Raw genomic sequence first — 17,975 nt, 5'->3', positions numbered from 1 at the left:
ATATATTCAGTCTCATCTGAGCAAGTTAAGTTTACCAAAGATATCAAATTTCTAGGCCAAATGGCTAGTAGATCATTAAGACTAATGATATTGAATGTATCAAACGTCTTGACTTCTAAAAGCCAAAAAATAATAGATGAATTAGTTAGTACTAATTTTAGGACAGCGAAATAGCAGTCTAGTAGAATACAGCCTCAATATCTAAATTAAGTACAGAAAAGTGTTGTTAAGGTGGCTGGTCGGTTTTTTTCTTTTTTTTTGGATAAAAAAAATAATCTCATTGATAATATGGTTTTGACGGCGCTATAATAAAGTGTTTGAAGTAAATACATGTGTTTGTACTCTCATCATTCTTAACAGTGTTATTATCCTTTAATCGTTTTTTTTTTTCTTTTACATGAAATGATTTTACGCTCCTCAAGGAGCCATAGACAATAATGTAATGACAACCCTTTCAACTTCCGATCATTGCCATTATACAAAATAAATGTTTCATAAACTTTCACCTTATCTGTCGACGTCTTTAGAGTCGCTTTTTGCTTGGTGTTGTCTAATCTTCCTTTTAGTCGTCATGAACTGAAATGATAAAACTGATACGCAATTAAATACCTTGTTTTGAACAACCATTAAAGTTGACATGACACATTTTCTATATCTAACAATTTTTGTAAACACGCTTGTCGAATACACAAATTATATGTATAAAATAGGCGAATGCTATTTATTGCGGAAGTAATGGCTTCCTAAAATTTAATTGCTGATGTTAATTTGTAAGCAATAGTTTATCCCTTCTAAACAAATACTGCCCGGTTAAGAATGTATCCTGAAACATCGAAGTGTGCATTGTGAATATTTGTGTCATCCGGCTTCTATTCCCTTCAATTACCTACAGCGTCCCGTGCAAAAGCTACAAAGAACTCTGTTATAATAAAGATTGTCGTTGTATAATAAGATTAATTAAAACAATTTCACGCCTTCGGCAAATGTTTTCGGTATAAATGTTTTGTTGTAAATATGTTTGTTTTAGATATTGCTTTGTAAAATATCTTTGGAAACCGATGATCAGCTTTGATGTTAACATGAATCCAAGTTAATTTAAAAGAATAATTCATTTAACATGGGTGATACTGGCGGTATTGCTTCTGTAAAAAGCAAAATGAAAGGAAGGGTCGAAGAGGAAGATGAATCGGAAGAAGAAGTTTGGGATAGCGAAGATGATGACGAGACCATCGCCAGGATTCAGCGCGCTCACTACGCGCAAGCAGCCGCTATGAATCCTCGTCGGCGGGCGCCTCCGCGTCCTCGACCATTAAGCCACAAAAGGAAATTAGAAGCAGTGAAAAATTTTCATGATTTTACTAAAAAATTAAAAAAAGACACTGGTATATCAATTCGTAGTTTAGTAGGAAACAATATATTAGAGCTAAGTGACTTTTCTAGTGAAGATAGTAAATCGGAAAGTGATGGGTTATCAGAAGAAGAGTTTGTTGTTAACCCAAACGCAGTTCAGGAGCTGGAGGAGGAAAACGAAAGTTTCATTGACCCTGTGACTGGTGATATTGTGGAATGCAAGAAAACAGTACAGAAACCTGTAAGTTCAGACAATACTCCTAAATATACTGATGTACAGCAAAACATAGAGCCTAAAACACTTTCAATCAGTGATATAATTAATGAGGGTGGTATTGACCTGAGTAAAAATGTTGAGATAGCTGAAGTTGAAACAAGTGAGTTATGCCCAGACAAATGCCCAGAAGAGTTATTAGATATGAAGCAAGATGAGGCTAGTCAGGACTTCGACGAGTCAAACAATGTAAATGAGATGCACAATGAAGAGGTTAAACCTCAAGATGAGTTAAGTGAGGAAGTGGGTTCTGCAAAGGATGAAAAGAAACCGGAAACTGAAGAAGAGGTAAGAGATTATATATGTTCTATGTATCCTAGTATTGCAAAGGTACTTTTTCATTTCAACATATTGTGAAATATGTTATTTTAAAGATTAGAATTAGAACATAGTCTAGAAGAACATTAAGGTTATCAATTAAGTTTTATTTTTAAATCTGCTTGTACCAAGACACAGGTGACAGCTAGAATGAGTGTAACACTATCTGGATATTGATTATAGTTATGTGTTTTAGAAAAAATTAAACAATCTCAATGCAATTAATGTAAGGAGAAATATAAGAGAAGTAATGGATGAGAAAAATTTGGATGCCTCAACATTAACAGCTCAACGGCAGGAGTCTGAACGTCTGGCTCGTGTACAAGAACAGCAAAGGATCATCAGAGAGGTAAGTAATAATAAGACTAATTAATTTCACCAGCTTTGCTTATTAAGGCAAATTGAAAAACAATAAATATATCGTTATTTTATGCTTTAAAATCCATATTTAGTGCAACAAACTGGTTTTGAATGTTCACTTGCACATGAAATATTGAAAGTAACATTGTTTTTGTTAAATCACAAGAGTTAGAAAAAAAAAATGTTTTTGAGTTATTCCAAAACATTCAAACCTTTTCAAAATTCACATAACATGTACTATCAGCAAAATACTACAAACACATCTTATACCTTAATAACATCATGCATTGGAGGTCATATTTCACCATACATTTTTGCACTTGCACTTATCATTGTGTTGAGATGATAAAAGAAGCAACAGAATAATTAGTTAATATCTATATCTATCTTGAGGTATGCTTTAATCCTGGTTGATTCAGAGTTTTATTTTTAAATTCTATTATCATTGTTTAATGGTTTTTATTATGGTTTTTTTTAGAAGTGCAAGATGACAAGTCCATAACACTTAGTACACTTCAATTAAACAATATTTAATGACAATTCATTAAATACTTAAATAAGCAGTCCCTTAGTGTAGTTTCATTCAAATTCTATCCTAATAAGATTCCATTATTGACCATTTAATGGTTGGGCATGGCCGTAAAATATTTTAACACACAATTTCAGGTGCAAAGACAAATAGCAATGAATAGACAGAACAAAATTCACCAGAAAACTCTCTCCTTATTACAAGGTGGATCTTCCATACTGAAGAAGTCTGGCCCTGGACAAAAATTAAAGTATGTGATATAAATTAATTTTTAAATTTCTATGATATGTGTTTTAATCATAAATATTTTATTTTTAGTTTACCAAATACTGTAACTGTGAAGATGCCATCAGGTGAAGTTAAGAAGACTATAAAACATGGGCAAGTTGAGCTTACCAAAGTGCCAAAGCCAACAACTTCAGCAATGTTCTCACAGAAACTCGGCAAACTTGAACAAAAATCGGAAAAGAAAGAGGTATGCTAATTAAGATTTTGCAAAATTTAATGATATAAAATTAAATCATACTTCGTACTCCTTACTTAATATTATAAATGCAAAAGTTTAGATGGATGGATGTTTGTTAGAGCTTGCAGCCTTAATGGCTGAATGGATCTCAATGAAATTTAGTATAGATGTGGTGGATAGTCTGCAAGAACACAGCTACTATCTTTTGTTTGTTTTTTTTAATTCCATGCAGATGGAGTCACGGGCGAAAGCTAGTTCTAGATATTTTTAATATGAGATGAACAAAAATGATATAAATGTTCAAATGAATACAATGTGATCTGAATTTGAGAATTTAAATTTGATATTTCAGGTGGTTGAAATAGTTGACAGTAGTAGTGGTGAAGAAACTTCATCATCGTCATCAGACTCCGATGATTGTATTATGCTGTCAGATTCAGAAGTACCACCAAGTCCTGAAGCTGAGGAAGATCCCGCTAATTCTGGTAAGATACTAACTATCTTCTTTACTATTATTTACTCTATCTTTTCTATGATAACAGGATAATGTAAAATTTATATGCTGGAAGTTTTTATGGATGGTTTTATTTCATGAATATGTTTTTGTTTCCATAAAGGTCTGCATGTAAATGACACTTACAACATACCGGATGAGCAGGGACGCGTTTTGATAAACATTGGTCATCCAGAATCAGAAGAGGATATATTCTTAGCTCCCCAAATTGCTAGAATTATAAAACCACATCAGGTGTGTAAAAAAGTTTTATTGACTTACTCCTAATCCATGACATATATACTATCTATACTAATATTATAAAGAGGAAAGATTAGCATTTTTGTATGTATTGACATTAAGAATTTTTCTAATAAGAAAGACAATTTATCTGTGAGTAACATAGACTATGTCTTTTTTTAATTTCACAAGAATGGTCAATATTTTTTTAAATAACCAATTATACGTTTTTTTAAATACTTTAATATTGCTTTTGTTATGTTGAAGTAGTACAAAAATGGAGTAATGTTTATTTTTTTAAATATGTTATATAAGAATTTTGTTTGTTACCAGATCGGAGGTGTGAGGTTTTTGTTTGACAACATAATAGAATCAGTTGAGAGATTTTCAACGTCAGCAGGATTTGGTTGCATTTTAGCACATTCAATGGGTCTGGGAAAGACTTTGCAGATTGTCTCGTTTTGTGATATATTTCTGCGGCACACCACATCAAAGACTGTGCTATGTATTATGCCAATTAATACTCTACAAAATTGGGTAAGCATATAATTGATTCTAAATCTAAAAACTATAGTGCATTATGATTGCTTGGACAACAATTTTTTTACAACTTTCTACAAGAAAGTAAATCTTTCAACATAGTTATCAACTTGCTACAAAATTGTATCTTCTATTAAATAGTCAAATATAGAAAATATTATTGATTGATTAATACGTCATTGATAATTGATCGTTTTTTCTATATTATAAGATGGCAAACGAGCCAGCGGTCACCTGAATCCACTAAAATGGCGAAGCGACCGCTGTCCCTAGACATTCGCAATAGCGGATGCGTTGCCTACCCTTAAACGTCGGAGGAGGAGACGCACATAAAGAGGATATTTCCCCTTCCTATGCGTCTCCTCCACCGTAAAATCCATGTTTCCTTCTCATCCTTTTCTTATAAGAAAAAGGGTGGGAAGGAAAAGGAACTAGTTTTGGGCCATCACACCACCCACCGGAATTGGTCCCACTTGACGGCTGAAATATGTTGAAATGTTTGGTATATGTAGGTGGCAGAGTTCAACATGTGGCTGCCGCTGGAGGCGGGCGCGAGCGCGCTGGCGGCGCAGGGCGAGGTGCGCACGCGCAACTTCCCCATATACGTCCTCAACGACAGCCACAAGACGCTGCAGATGCGAGCCAAAGTTGTTAAGGTATCTGTACGATGTCAGCAATTACAGCATATTTTTGAATAATTCTTTCTTCAATATAAAGCCCTACACTTACAACACGCTTTAGACTATATGTTTTCACGCTATTATACTTAGAGGATAAATAAATTGCTGCCAACATAAAGGAAGCAACGTTATCATTCATGCATTTGAAATTATCTTATTTTAAAATAATCTTGCAATGTTTTTTCCAGGACTGGACTGCCACTGGCGGTGTGCTTATGATAGGATACGAACTGTACAGACTTTTAAGTATGAAAAAGGACAAGAAACCTCGTAAGAAAAAAAAGGCGGAATTAAAGGCCGAATTGGAGAAAGAGAGAGAAGCCCTTAAAAATGACAAAACCGATACTAACGAAGAAACTCAGGTAAACATATAAAAAAGAGTAAAAAAAATTCTGTGTTTTTGTCAATAAGAAATTAAAGAACCATAAAAATGGTGATGATCGTGATTTGTTATTTTTGTCTAATTTGTTTTTTTTATAAGTTTTTGTTTTTCTAGGGTTCAGAAAGTAATATGTCAAAGCCATCAGAAGAATCACGAGGTGAAAGAGAGGAAACGAAAGATGAAACCTATAATAAGACTGAACAAGAAAATAAGGATAAGGAAGAGAAAAAAGATGACAGTCTAGCTGACGAAGATAAAAGACTTTTAGACGGTAATATTGACCTTACTAATTTTATAAATGAGAAAGTTTGAATGGATGGATGTTTGTTACAGTTTGTACCAAAACTGCTGATTTTGATGAAATATGGCATAGAAGATAATCTGAAAAAACACATAAGCTACTAAGTTTTTTAAAATTTTTATTTCTAGAAATGTATGAAGCGTTAGTTCGGCCAGGGCCGGACTTGGTGATATGTGACGAAGGTCACAGAATAAAGAATTCTCACTCAAACATATCTTATGCTTTAAAACAAATGAGGACAAAACGCCGTGTTGTGCTCACGGGTAAGTTATTTCTTAAAATTCTATTTTAAAATAAAATACTCCTATAAGTAAAAAAAAGTAAATGAAATTGAGTCTTTAATGATATAAAATTGTATTCTTATGTTATTTTTAGGTTATCCCTTGCAAAACAATTTATTAGAATACTGGTGTATGGTTGACTTCGTGAGACCGAATTACTTGGGCAGTAAGACTGAGTTCTGCAACATGTTTGAACGTCCCATACAAAACGGTCAATGTATCGACTCCACGCCGCAGGACATCCGGCTCATGAGATATAGAGCTCATGTACTTCATTCTTTGCTCGTTGGCTTTGTACAAAGGTATGTGAAATTTAATTTTCCATATAATCAAGTCTTGTTTAAGGCAGTAAAATTTAATTACTAATTTAAACTGTGTTTTTTTACTGATATTTTTATTTTAAAAGTAACAATATTGGCTCAATTAGTCTGATGTTTTTTTTAGACGATCTCACGCCGTGCTACAGTCGACTTTACCACAGAAAGAGGAATATGTACTGCTCGTGCGTATGACGCCCTTACAAAGAAAACTATATGACAAATTCATGAATGAAGTAGTTCGAACTACGTCAGTGCCAAACCCGCTAAAAGCATTCGCTATTTGCTGCAAGGTAAATACATAATCGAAGTACTCAATAGCGATTTTTACATCTTCTGATTATTATTACTTTTTCAGATATGGAATCATCCAGATGTATTATACAATTTTCTTAGAAAAAGAAACGAAGTCAACATGGCTATTGAAGAAGATCTTGATTTGGAGGAAATAGGCGGAGTCACTAAAGCAGGTCGACAAACTAGATCCAGAGGAAATCCCAAAAAGGCGGCTAAACCTCGGGTAAGTTACCATTATACTATAGATCAATACATACAAGTAAAGTATTAATATTAAATAATTCAATGATTTTTTATTTATTTTAAAGGGTGCTAAAAAGCCGGCGGCTACCATACCTCCTAATACAACTGGAGTAGGAAATATTCGTCATGATGCGGGATCTTTTGGAAACACTCAGTTCCCTCCAAACGGACCTTACCCAGGACCACCAGCTCTACCGGGGCAACCAGGGATGCCCGATTCCTACAGACCTGCCAGACCAGAGGCATCATATCCCCCGTATCACGAATATCAAAACTCTGGCCAAGGATACTATCCCCCTAATCAAGGCTATAATCAAGAATTCAATAGCAATTATTATCAACAACCTCAACCACCTTACGGCAACAATTATCCCAATCAGTATCCTCAGAACAATTCTGAATGTAACCAAGGATATAATCAAAACAATTACTGGAATAATAGCAACTATTATGGTAATCCAGGATACTATAACAATCCCCAGTATCCCAACCCTCAACCGCAACCAGAGTTTACTGGTAATCCTCCGCCTAATTTCAACAATAGTCAACCGTATCCAACGAACTTTAATACGATGGATCCAAGCAATCAATCGTACCCTAATAATCAAATTCCACAATATCCTGCTAACCAGGACAATTTCAACAATCCACAAAGGCCGCCCTTCCAGGGACCTGTTAATCAAACTACTCCAGGATATCCTACATTTGATTCCAGTGCTTCAGCACCTAGTAATTACCCTAGTAATCAACCCCCTCAAAATTATCCCAATGCACCATATCAACCTCCATCATATCCCGGAAACAGTACAAGCTATGGATCAAATATCCCACCTGCTTACAACCAATATAATAACCCTAACGCAAATTATCCCGCCTACGGAAATAATCCTCCTAATCAGTCTCAAAGTAACCCCTTGCCTAATCAAACGACAGTTAAAACGGAGGTAAACGATTCCAATTATCAGACTTCTGATAGGAAACCAGATCCGAGCTATCCTCAAAATAATGTTCCGTTTGAAAACTCATTTAATTTTCACCAACAAAATCCTTTATATCCAAACCAGTCAGAGACAGGTGCGAGTGGCTACCCGTGTCAGTACCCACCTTTCTCCTCCTCCCTTGAAACCAAACCTCCTCTCGATAGCGCTGGAAGTCCGGTCACATCATGGCCAATCACAGATACCATTAAAACTGAAATTGATAAACTAAAACTTGAAGATAAAATGGAAATGAAATCTGAATCAGACGGAGAGGTCAAAATAGAAGATCTAGATACAAAGAAAATTGTTAAAGATGAAAGTAAAAGAGAAATGTCTAAGTTAGCTGCGTCGCCTAAAAATCAATTCGTTGAAAGTTCTACAAAAGATGTCACATCAAAAGAAGCAACTAAAAGTGATAAATCAGAATCTGACGAAGCCGCTAAGAAAGGTAAACAGAAAGGCAAAGGAAAAGACGCGAAAAAAGCAGAAAAACCGAAGGCAAGAGGGCGGCCCAAAGCGAAGGGTAGGAAAGATAGAAAATCTTCGAAAGATAAGAATAACGAAGAATCTGAATCTGAAGAAAGTGAAAAGGAGGAAAAAATGAATAAAGAGGAGGAGTTAGCGATGGTAAAAAAGGCTGAAGAAATGACATACGACTGGGCGGCGGAGTTATTGAAGGATTACGTTCCTGGTATTATTGAAAATTCCGCTAAGATGGAATTGTTCTTTTATCTTCTAAATGAAAGTATCAAAGTCGGAGATAGGTTATTACTGTTTAGTCAGAGTTTATTTACTTTAAATCTTATCGAAGATTTCTTAGAAAGAAATTACATCCCTGGCACAGTTAGTTTATGGCAGAGAAATGTTTCTTACTACAGTGAGTACATCAGAAGTTTATAAAAACTATATAATATTGTTTATTCTAACTCGGGTGTTCTTAAATTTTAAAATTTAACAGGACTGGATGGTTCAACTCATGCGTTGGAAAGAGAGAAGTTAATCAATGAATTCAACTCCAATCCGAACATATACTTGTTCCTGGTGTCGACGCGCGCCGGCTCGCTCGGCATCAACCTGGTGGGGGCCAACAGGGTCATTGTGTTTGACGCCAGCTGGAACCCTTGTCACGATACGCAAGCTGTTTGTCGTGTATACAGGTACAGAGTACAAAGAAGTACTATTTCGAAAGATCATTTGAACTACATATTTTACAATTCATGAACTATGACGTCATAATCTGTTTTGAGGACATTATTTAAAGCATATTGGTGTATTTTTTTTCTCTCTTACTTTTAATTTTTAAACATTTGTTAAGTGATATCATTTAGTTCTTAATATTGCAGATACGGTCAGCAGAAGCCGTGTTTCGTGTACCGGTTCGTGATGGACTGGTGCCTGGAGAAGAAGATCTACGACAGACAGATCAACAAGCAGGGCATGGCGGACCGCGTCGTTGACGAGTGCAACCCTGACGCAGTGCTCTCTATGAAGGAGATCACCAATCTCTGCTTCGATAACGACGAAAACGTAAGAAAATGCTACTGCTAAAGTGGAAATCATGCTAGCACTTAATTGTGTTTTTCATGTATTCTCCATACGTCAACTATTCTCTGTTACGTTTTTAATTTATATAAAATCTTTATAGGAATCAGATGTAAAAGATTTATCGGAGCACGCAGAAAGATATGTTGATTTGCTGATGCAAGGCATTCTCACAAAGCACGGCAAGTTGTTGAGCAAGGAACCATTCCAACATGAATCACTTCTGGTTGACAGAAAGGAGAAGAAATTATCAAGCGCTGAAAAACGATTGGCACAAAGAGGGTGAGATATTTTATATAATAACAAATTAAGAAGAATTTGAATAATATTAGAAATAAGGTGTTTATTTTTATTTTCGAAATAGATATCTTAAATACTGAATATTCTATTATAGATTAAACTAACATTGTAAAGAACTTAACAGATGATACTGATTGTATTTTTGGCTTTTTTTAACGAAAAATACAAAAATAGGATATAATGTTTTTAGAAAGTATCATTAACTGCATAAAATTGAGTTACTTTGTGGTACTTTGGTCGATTATATAGATCGCAGTTTCGATTATACATAGGTGTAAAGATCGTGTTTTACAGTGTTTGTAGAGAGTTAAAATGTTGTGTATAGTTACGAGCTGGAGAAGAAGGCGGCGCTGGCGCCGAAGCCGGCGGGCGCGTACCGCGCGGTGCGCTGCGCGGACGGCACGGTGGTGCAGCGGCCCGTGGCCTCCGTGCGGCCCATGCAGCACGCGCGCTGGATCCCCGCCGACGTGTGGCGCCGCCAGGGCATGACCGCGCAGGAGATGACGCTGCCCCTCGGTCGGTGACAACGCATCTCATTACCCATAATACTTGAATATTAATCATTAGCTAAAGTTAACTTCCCTTTATTCTTCATTTCGACTCCCACTATTTCTTTCTCTCTTGTCTTCACTAATCTCTTTCATGATTATATAATCTGTATCGTAAACGAATATAAAACCTACTAACACTATGTCACTTGCACTGGCTAAGTGGATTCGGCGGAGGTAGTAGTAGAGGATAAATAACTATCTGTTACTTCTTTCCATTTTCAGACGTTGTGATACCTACGAATTCGGCTGAAAAGACTAATATTGTTCTAAAGGCCGGACAGCGAGTTATGGTATTGAAGTCGCCGAAAGGTATTTATATGCAGCTCGAGTCTGGTAAAATAATAGCAATCAAGACGTCACTCAAAGGTTTACAAAAAGGATCAGAAGTCAAGGAAGGAACCCCATTAGGAAAGAAAGGTATGATATTTTCTATGCATCTTTTTATATTTCTTCTCTTCTTCAACGTAAAAAATTGATCTCTAATAAAAAATATATCTTTATTACAGTTATGACCAATCGCGTTGCAGCTAGTATACCCGGTTCCTTAAAAAATAACTCTGCAATTACCATTACCTCTAAGACCGGAATGAGACCTGGAATGCAAAGGGTACTATCTAGACCCTCAATGTTGGGACCGAACAAAATGAGGCCTGTGTTACCTGGACAAAAAATAGCAGAGATCAGAAACCGCTTAGGTGATATGAAGTCGTACACTGCGATGCGACCGAAGTTACCAATGAATCCTGCGCGTTTGCTGCGGCCTAACCTGCCCGGTTCTGTTAGTATAACAAGAATTCCAAAACAAATGAAAAAGCCTGCAAACATTGTGCCCAAAGACTTAAAGAAAATGGAATTAGAGTCAGATGAAGACCCGCAAGTATTAGACAGCGAAGAGGAAGAAGAGTCAACAAACGATAGCAAAGAACAAGAAGTAAGCGACCAAACAAACAAGAAAGAAGAACCCGAACGCAATGAAGACAATCTTGAACAAAGAGCAGATGCCCCTCAAGAGGCAGAAAAAGATACAACAGATAAAGACCAGAAAAGTAACGACAGTGAACCAATGGTACTCACCACAGATGAAAAATTACCACCCGAAGAAGCTTTAGAAAATAAATCCATGGAGGAAACTCCTATAGAAATGCATGACGCCATCAGCAATCAAATGAATTTAGCACACAACGATATGCACGATTCCACGCAATTCGAAAAGAAAATAAATCTATTAAAGAACTATAGACACCAACGTCCTTTCAGCCGCCCGCAGACGGAATCTAGTTTAACTCAACTGGAGAGAACCGCTAGTACATTGAACAATGAAGGAATACCAGACTTTCGAAGGAACTTGGACGATATTACACAATCTTACTCACCGATCACCGATGATAAAACTAACACTAAATCTAGAAAGAAGAAATCTCCAACTAAAATTGAAATCACTCCCGAACCTCAGCCCGTAAACATAGAAAGGCCGCCGATACCGAGTGCAAATATGTCTCATAGTGTATCTAGTCTGCTCGGCTCGAGCACGCAGAAGCCCCGCGTAGATCCGATGCTCGGCAACCACTTGCCTAAACCAAGGATGAGTGACTCAATCGCACAAAACTTATCGCTCAGTGCGCCAAGACCGAATCCTTTGAGTATGTCGCACGACAATCAAATCAGTCCTCTGCGAGATTACACTATGGGCCAAAGTTTAGATCATTCAAAGCATATGGCGATGGGCCCGGCCTTGGGAAACATAGGACTAATGGGAGGTCCTCCAGTAACACCTAACATTGATGTGCGGAAAGTACCGGGGACACTTGGGGATCCCCTCAGCAGTCCAATGCCCAGCGGGGCTATGAAACCTGTGCAACCATATCCAACTCCAAATCCGCCTCCAGAAGTACCGTACGGTCAATATCCAGGTAACTACATCTCTTAAAAATTTTGCTTTATAATAAGTTTTACTTGAAACATGGACACACAAGCACATACAACTATTGTACAGTCAGCAGCATAAATATGTATACAATTACAAAACTATCTATTGAAATGATTGATAAGAGCAATTGAAAAGATATTTTGGAAACCGAAAATCTCTACAAGTTTTTGAACCTTTGTAAATGTTTACATTTCTATATTTGTACATCATACTAATATTATAAATGCGAAAATGTGGATGGATGAATTTTAGATAGAATTTTTAGCCTAAACGGCTAAACGGATTGTAATGAAATTTGCTATTAGATGTCAAGGATAGTTTGGAAGAGTACATAGACTACTCAGTTTTTTTAATTCCACGCGGAGTGAGTCGCAGACGAAAGCTAGTTTATTATACAATAAAACATTTTTCATTAAAAAGTTATGCCGCTGACTGTACTCATTTACGTCACTAGATTGGATACCACATCCATACGATGTGTTAATTTTTTACATTATGCTGCGATAGTGATGGGATAGTTTAACCTTTGAATTTAAAGAATAATGCATCGATTATAAAAATTGCAGGTTACGGTATGGGGTACGGCGCGTACCCGAACCCGGCGTACTACGCGGGGTACGGCGGCGCGTACTACCCGCCGTACGCGCCGCCCACCACCTCGCCCTCCGTGCCGCCGCCCGACGCCTACCTGCCCTCCAACCAGCACTGGTGAACTAACATTGTACATCTACGGACTATCACTACTTGTGCATACGTTACATTATAAACTCACCTTTCATAAAATTTATGTAGCTTTAATTTATATCATTTTAGTCATCTTTCATTGATGGTTAGTAGAGGCCAATTGTAAAATGTTGATGCACAATTGATTTTTTTTCTTGTATTCTCATGTTCTAGAATTTATTTATGAATAAAAATGTTATATTTGATACATAGTTATACAATTATCGACAGACCTTAGTATGTATTTTGTCGTATTATTGTTTTCGTATTTCTCCGTATATAAGATTTTCGAAGATAACTATGACGGGCTAAAAGTAACTGTAAATAATAATGTTTTCCGTATTGTATTGTTAATTATCAAACGATTATTTTAACATTGAAATTGAAATATATTCAAACAAGGATATCTTAGCCTGGTGAGATACGCTGCTATTGTAAGGTTCTGTCAGAAAATATGTAAAACCTACATTGGACATAGAAAATGACATAAAAAGAGGGCGCTAGTGAGATCACAATTTAGTTTCACTTTCCACCGGGTAAGATATCTTGTCGGTCTATATCCAACAATGTCATAATGTATTGATAATTCTTTACTAATAATACTGAAGTAATGACGTGGAAGTACTTATTGCTAAGTATACGCAGTTCAAGATGCATTTCAATGCGAAGCGTTACATAATTATAATCATCCATTGTAAATTATACTAACATTTATCATTTTAGAATTGTATTAGTCGGAAATCTCAATAAAACTATTTTTTTTTTCGTATGTTAAAGTAAAGATTCTGTTTCGTGTTGCTGTCTTTTGAATATTACGGCTACGGATTGGTCGATGGATGTGATACGTTGCTAAAATTAGAGATTAAGTCGAAATTAGCGCATAAGGAGTATTTATCATTTAATTAGCTCTAGATAGGCGTTCTTAACGGTTATACTAAGCACTTCAGAGGACATAGCACGAAAACTTCCAAGAAAGTATTTGTAACGTGATCGATAAAATTTGTCTTAGATTTATGCAGCGCCTGTGGCGTAAAATACAAAGACAAATCTCATATATTTTTGTCGATGAATTTACGAATACATTCTCACAAATTTTCGTGCTAGGTCCCAGTTCACATCATTCTCTCGACTTGCCCGTAACAGTTATATTAACGCTGATAGTATTATTTGATTACGCGATTTTTATTTTGTCTAATTTCGATATTAAATAAAGATTTGCGTAATAATTTCTATTTTCCGTTTGGTGTGCATTTTAATATCTGGAAATTAAATCTAAATTTTAATCGTCACAAAGCTTCGTAATTAATAGTTTTAAAAATCAAAGCTCTGTGATAACTGTCAGCAAAACGTTGATTCGAAAGGTTTATATGTTATTAAAGTGTATAATTTTTTTTATTATAATTTATGTTGAAATTCAAAATACAAGTACCTTAATCATTTACATCCAAGAAATGTTTAATCAGTAATAAAATCTACATAATATTTTAAATACCTTGGTCTAAGAATTTGAGAGAAAGTTGTTCTCGAAAAAAAAAAATGTAATGGTATTTGATTGGACACTCCAAAAAGGTGGATATAAAGGAATATTGAAAAAAAAAACCTCTACAATTAGGTATAAGATGCCATTTAAAAACTTATAATCGGTCAATTTTGGATTTATAGGTCTCGTCATTATAAGACAAAAAGTCGAGACAGGCTATCCAAATTCTGTCAGATGTAATTTACATGCAAATAGAAGTTGAACGTTTCGTTTGTCTTGACTTAGCAGGCTTATTAAAGTATTTTTAGATGATTTTTTTAGTAAATATATTTAACTTTACTGTTAAATTCAATGTTCATAGAGCTTCGTTTTAAATTCACTTTTGATAGTATATTTTAGTTATATTGTTAACAGTTGTATAATACTAGAGCACTGTACTACCTGGTACTGCATTCTTTATGAATTGTTATATAAGAAAATATTATTAATTAATTCGAATTTTGTATAAAATATTCAGTTTAACACAGTACTAATATTTTTTTTATTTTCTAATATTGTTCTTAACCGATTGAAGAAAGAATATAATAATTTTGGTTTTATTTAAATATTTTAAGCACTTTTTTAACGTTATGTAAATTTTCCACTGATTTGCTCACACCAAATGAAAAATAGAAATTCAGTTTATTTATATTGATTTTTGTATATGTTTTAAAGTCAACGTTTTTATATTATTCTTTGTACAAAACTGTGGACATTATTGTTCGAAGTGATACAAATAATAAATAATGCATTTTAAATTGGTCAAATAGTTCTGTACCGGTAATATCCAATAAAGTGATCAATAAAACGCTTTGTTTTAATTTTTTTTCTACATTCTTTTTTTAAATTCTAATTGGATTACTTTGTGTTTAAAGTGTTTTACGCCTCATGCTTAATTTCTTAGTTTATGTTTCATAGCCTTTAGTATTCAACATGTTGGTAAGACATCTGGTAATTTGGAATGGTATTATGGTAATGCAAAAGTCATTTCACGACAACAACGTGAACTGTTCTAGTTTGTTCGTTCTGAAAAAAAAATCGTCTTGCTTCGAAACTCCAAAAAAAATTCTATCGACTCATTTTATTTTACGCACAATTATTGCATAATGAAATTTTTAGGTTATCGCAACTGCTTTTTGTTTTATAGTTTAAAAAACCTTGGAAAAACTTTGCAACAACTTTTTACTCTTGAATGTCTCAAAAATAAATAGAGTTGTCGACTTCAGAACAATTCAATTCGACAGGCAATTACATAAAGTTCAATGGATTCAGTTTGAAAAAATTGATCAAATGTTTGTTCATAACAAAGAAGTATTGAAAATGTTACATTTTATTGCACTTGATTCCATTTGATGTGTAATATATCACCCAAACGATTCAATTTCCATGTAGACAAATGTTTTTTTTTTACAATATCATTTCTACATTCTAACAAACTACAGTTAATTGACATACACGCATTTTTTTAATTTACTGTCCCATATCTAGCTGCACCAAGTTCTTGGCAAATTTAAATATTTTTGGTCTTCTTGTCGACAATGTTCTTGAAAAGGTGAAGATACAAATATTTAATTTATTACATCCATTATTTGTAAGGATTTGTTGTACTCGTCCAACTCGGCTGACTTATTTTATAACCTATAAATTGTGATTGGATGGATGAAGGAATGCGAGTGACATCGTACGAGTGACTCGAAGTAAACTAACTTCTGATTTTATCTTGCTTTTATTAAGATTGCAGGCTTTACTGGTCGCATATAAAACGGTGTTCAAGTAGTTTTTCATTACACGTTTATAGCCTAGTACAAACGCTTACAAAAACAAATACAGAACAATGAAACATTTATCAATATAGAAAAACTAGGTTTGACAAAATGTAGTAACACAAGACAAGGTCTTAAAAATCGCAACCTCATTATGATTCCATTAGTTTAAAAAAATCTCTTTGCTTATTAACTTTTCTGCAATAACCAAGACTAATCAATTCTCGGTCGTCGGTTCTATTCCACGTTACACTTTTATCTTTTGAACTTTTAAGGGTTTAACATACATTCTTAACATCTTCCTAAAGAAAGACTTATCTCGTATTATTTAAGTCCGTACTACTCAATAGTTTTTCATGAAACATTTTTTTCTTCTTGTTTTGTCTTGTTATTTACTATAGGATCACATAATAAAAGGAAATTAAACAAGATAAACGAGCGAATTCCTAATTATACGAAACACGGTATCTATTATAATATAACGCTTTTATGTCATTGTATTTTTAAAAATCAATGATCACCAAAGTGTAAACATAAACAAATCTTATTTGCATTCTACTGCGATTCTTACTATCACGGAAATAATTACCTTTATAATATAAATATTATCATTTTACGCATCTTATACATAAATAGAATAATTTGCAGATATTCCGCGTGTACAATCCGTCGACTTAAAAGTAAAAACAAGGGGATTGCCTAATTTAAAGCACCCTGTACCTCCTCAGTGGGGACGCATGTAAGCTGACGACTTACACGACTTACGATTCTGAGTACCTAGCAAGGTATCCCTCCTCAGTGGGGACGCATGTAAGCTGACGACTTACACGACTTACGATTCTGAGTACCTAGCAAGGTATCAGGCATTGTGTATGCTGAATCCTGATACAGACTGATGATGATATCGATAGAGTAAATCGGTTTTCATTTATGAAATGTAATTTGGCAAGCAGGTGCCGAAAAACGGGTTCAAAAGGAATTAAAACACTCCTTACCCGAATCTTAAGCTGTGATGGTACATAATGGATACAGAAAATTGTTTAAAAATATTGTATTTTCATTATTATGATTTTGTATTTAAAGAAATAAAGGTCATTTTATACAAACCGTACATAGATGCCATAATTAAAACATTTAAGAAAACTAAAATGTCGGATTAAAAAAGAAGAGACAATCTTTAACCATTGATCGTGTTGCAAAATAAAAGGTTCTGAGTGAAAATCATAATATGAACATCCTAAGTAAATTTTTAAAAATGTAAAATAATCTTTGAAATCCTAAAAAAGACGCAAAATATATCCTAAATATTTATTGGTGTACGAATAACTTGAAATATATTTTAGAAATTGATTGCTTCTTCATTCGATTTTTCGTTAAAAGAGGATATTACAAAGATAATTAAAAAAACCGCAATTTATCAACGTAAATTATAATCAAGCAACGCAACTCTTACCTAACTCGATATAAAAAACCAAAACAACTACAAGTGCAGCGCCTTATGTATAGTTAGAAGTGAGATGTCGATCTATAAAATGCAGGCGAAACAGCAATCCGTTTTCATTGATAATATTATAAGTAGAGGTGACGCCGGCGCAATGC

The 17,975-nt window shown here is 34.6% G+C and overlaps 1 protein-coding gene across 1 annotated transcript; it reads left to right on the top strand.

Moving 5' to 3' along the window:
* The first annotated feature begins 595 nt into the window (after positions 1–595).
* On the top strand, positions 596–14,381 carry LOC106105467. Its single transcript, XM_013285789.1, has 23 exons — positions 596–770; positions 1,028–1,912; positions 2,139–2,291; positions 2,969–3,081; positions 3,150–3,306; positions 3,650–3,782; positions 3,915–4,045; positions 4,364–4,567; positions 5,083–5,226; positions 5,439–5,612; positions 5,747–5,903; positions 6,062–6,196; positions 6,309–6,516; positions 6,659–6,824; positions 6,890–7,051; positions 7,137–8,928; positions 9,010–9,208; positions 9,395–9,578; positions 9,697–9,875; positions 10,219–10,409; positions 10,667–10,861; positions 10,951–12,354; positions 12,938–14,381. Exons 2-23 carry the CDS (start codon positions 1,118–1,120, stop codon positions 13,081–13,083), a joined length of 7,122 nt encoding a protein of 2,373 aa, XP_013141243.1. The 5' UTR covers positions 596–770; positions 1,028–1,117; the 3' UTR covers positions 13,084–14,381.
* Positions 14,382–17,975: the final 3,594 nt, after the last annotated feature.

The sequence above is a fragment of the Papilio polytes genome, unplaced genomic scaffold, assembly GCF_000836215.1.
Source record: "Papilio polytes unplaced genomic scaffold, Ppol_1.0 DF822845.1, whole genome shotgun sequence".
Classification (NCBI taxonomy): Eukaryota; Metazoa; Arthropoda; class Insecta; order Lepidoptera; family Papilionidae; genus Papilio; species Papilio polytes.
This window is presented reverse-complemented; position numbering and strand designations above follow the sequence as displayed.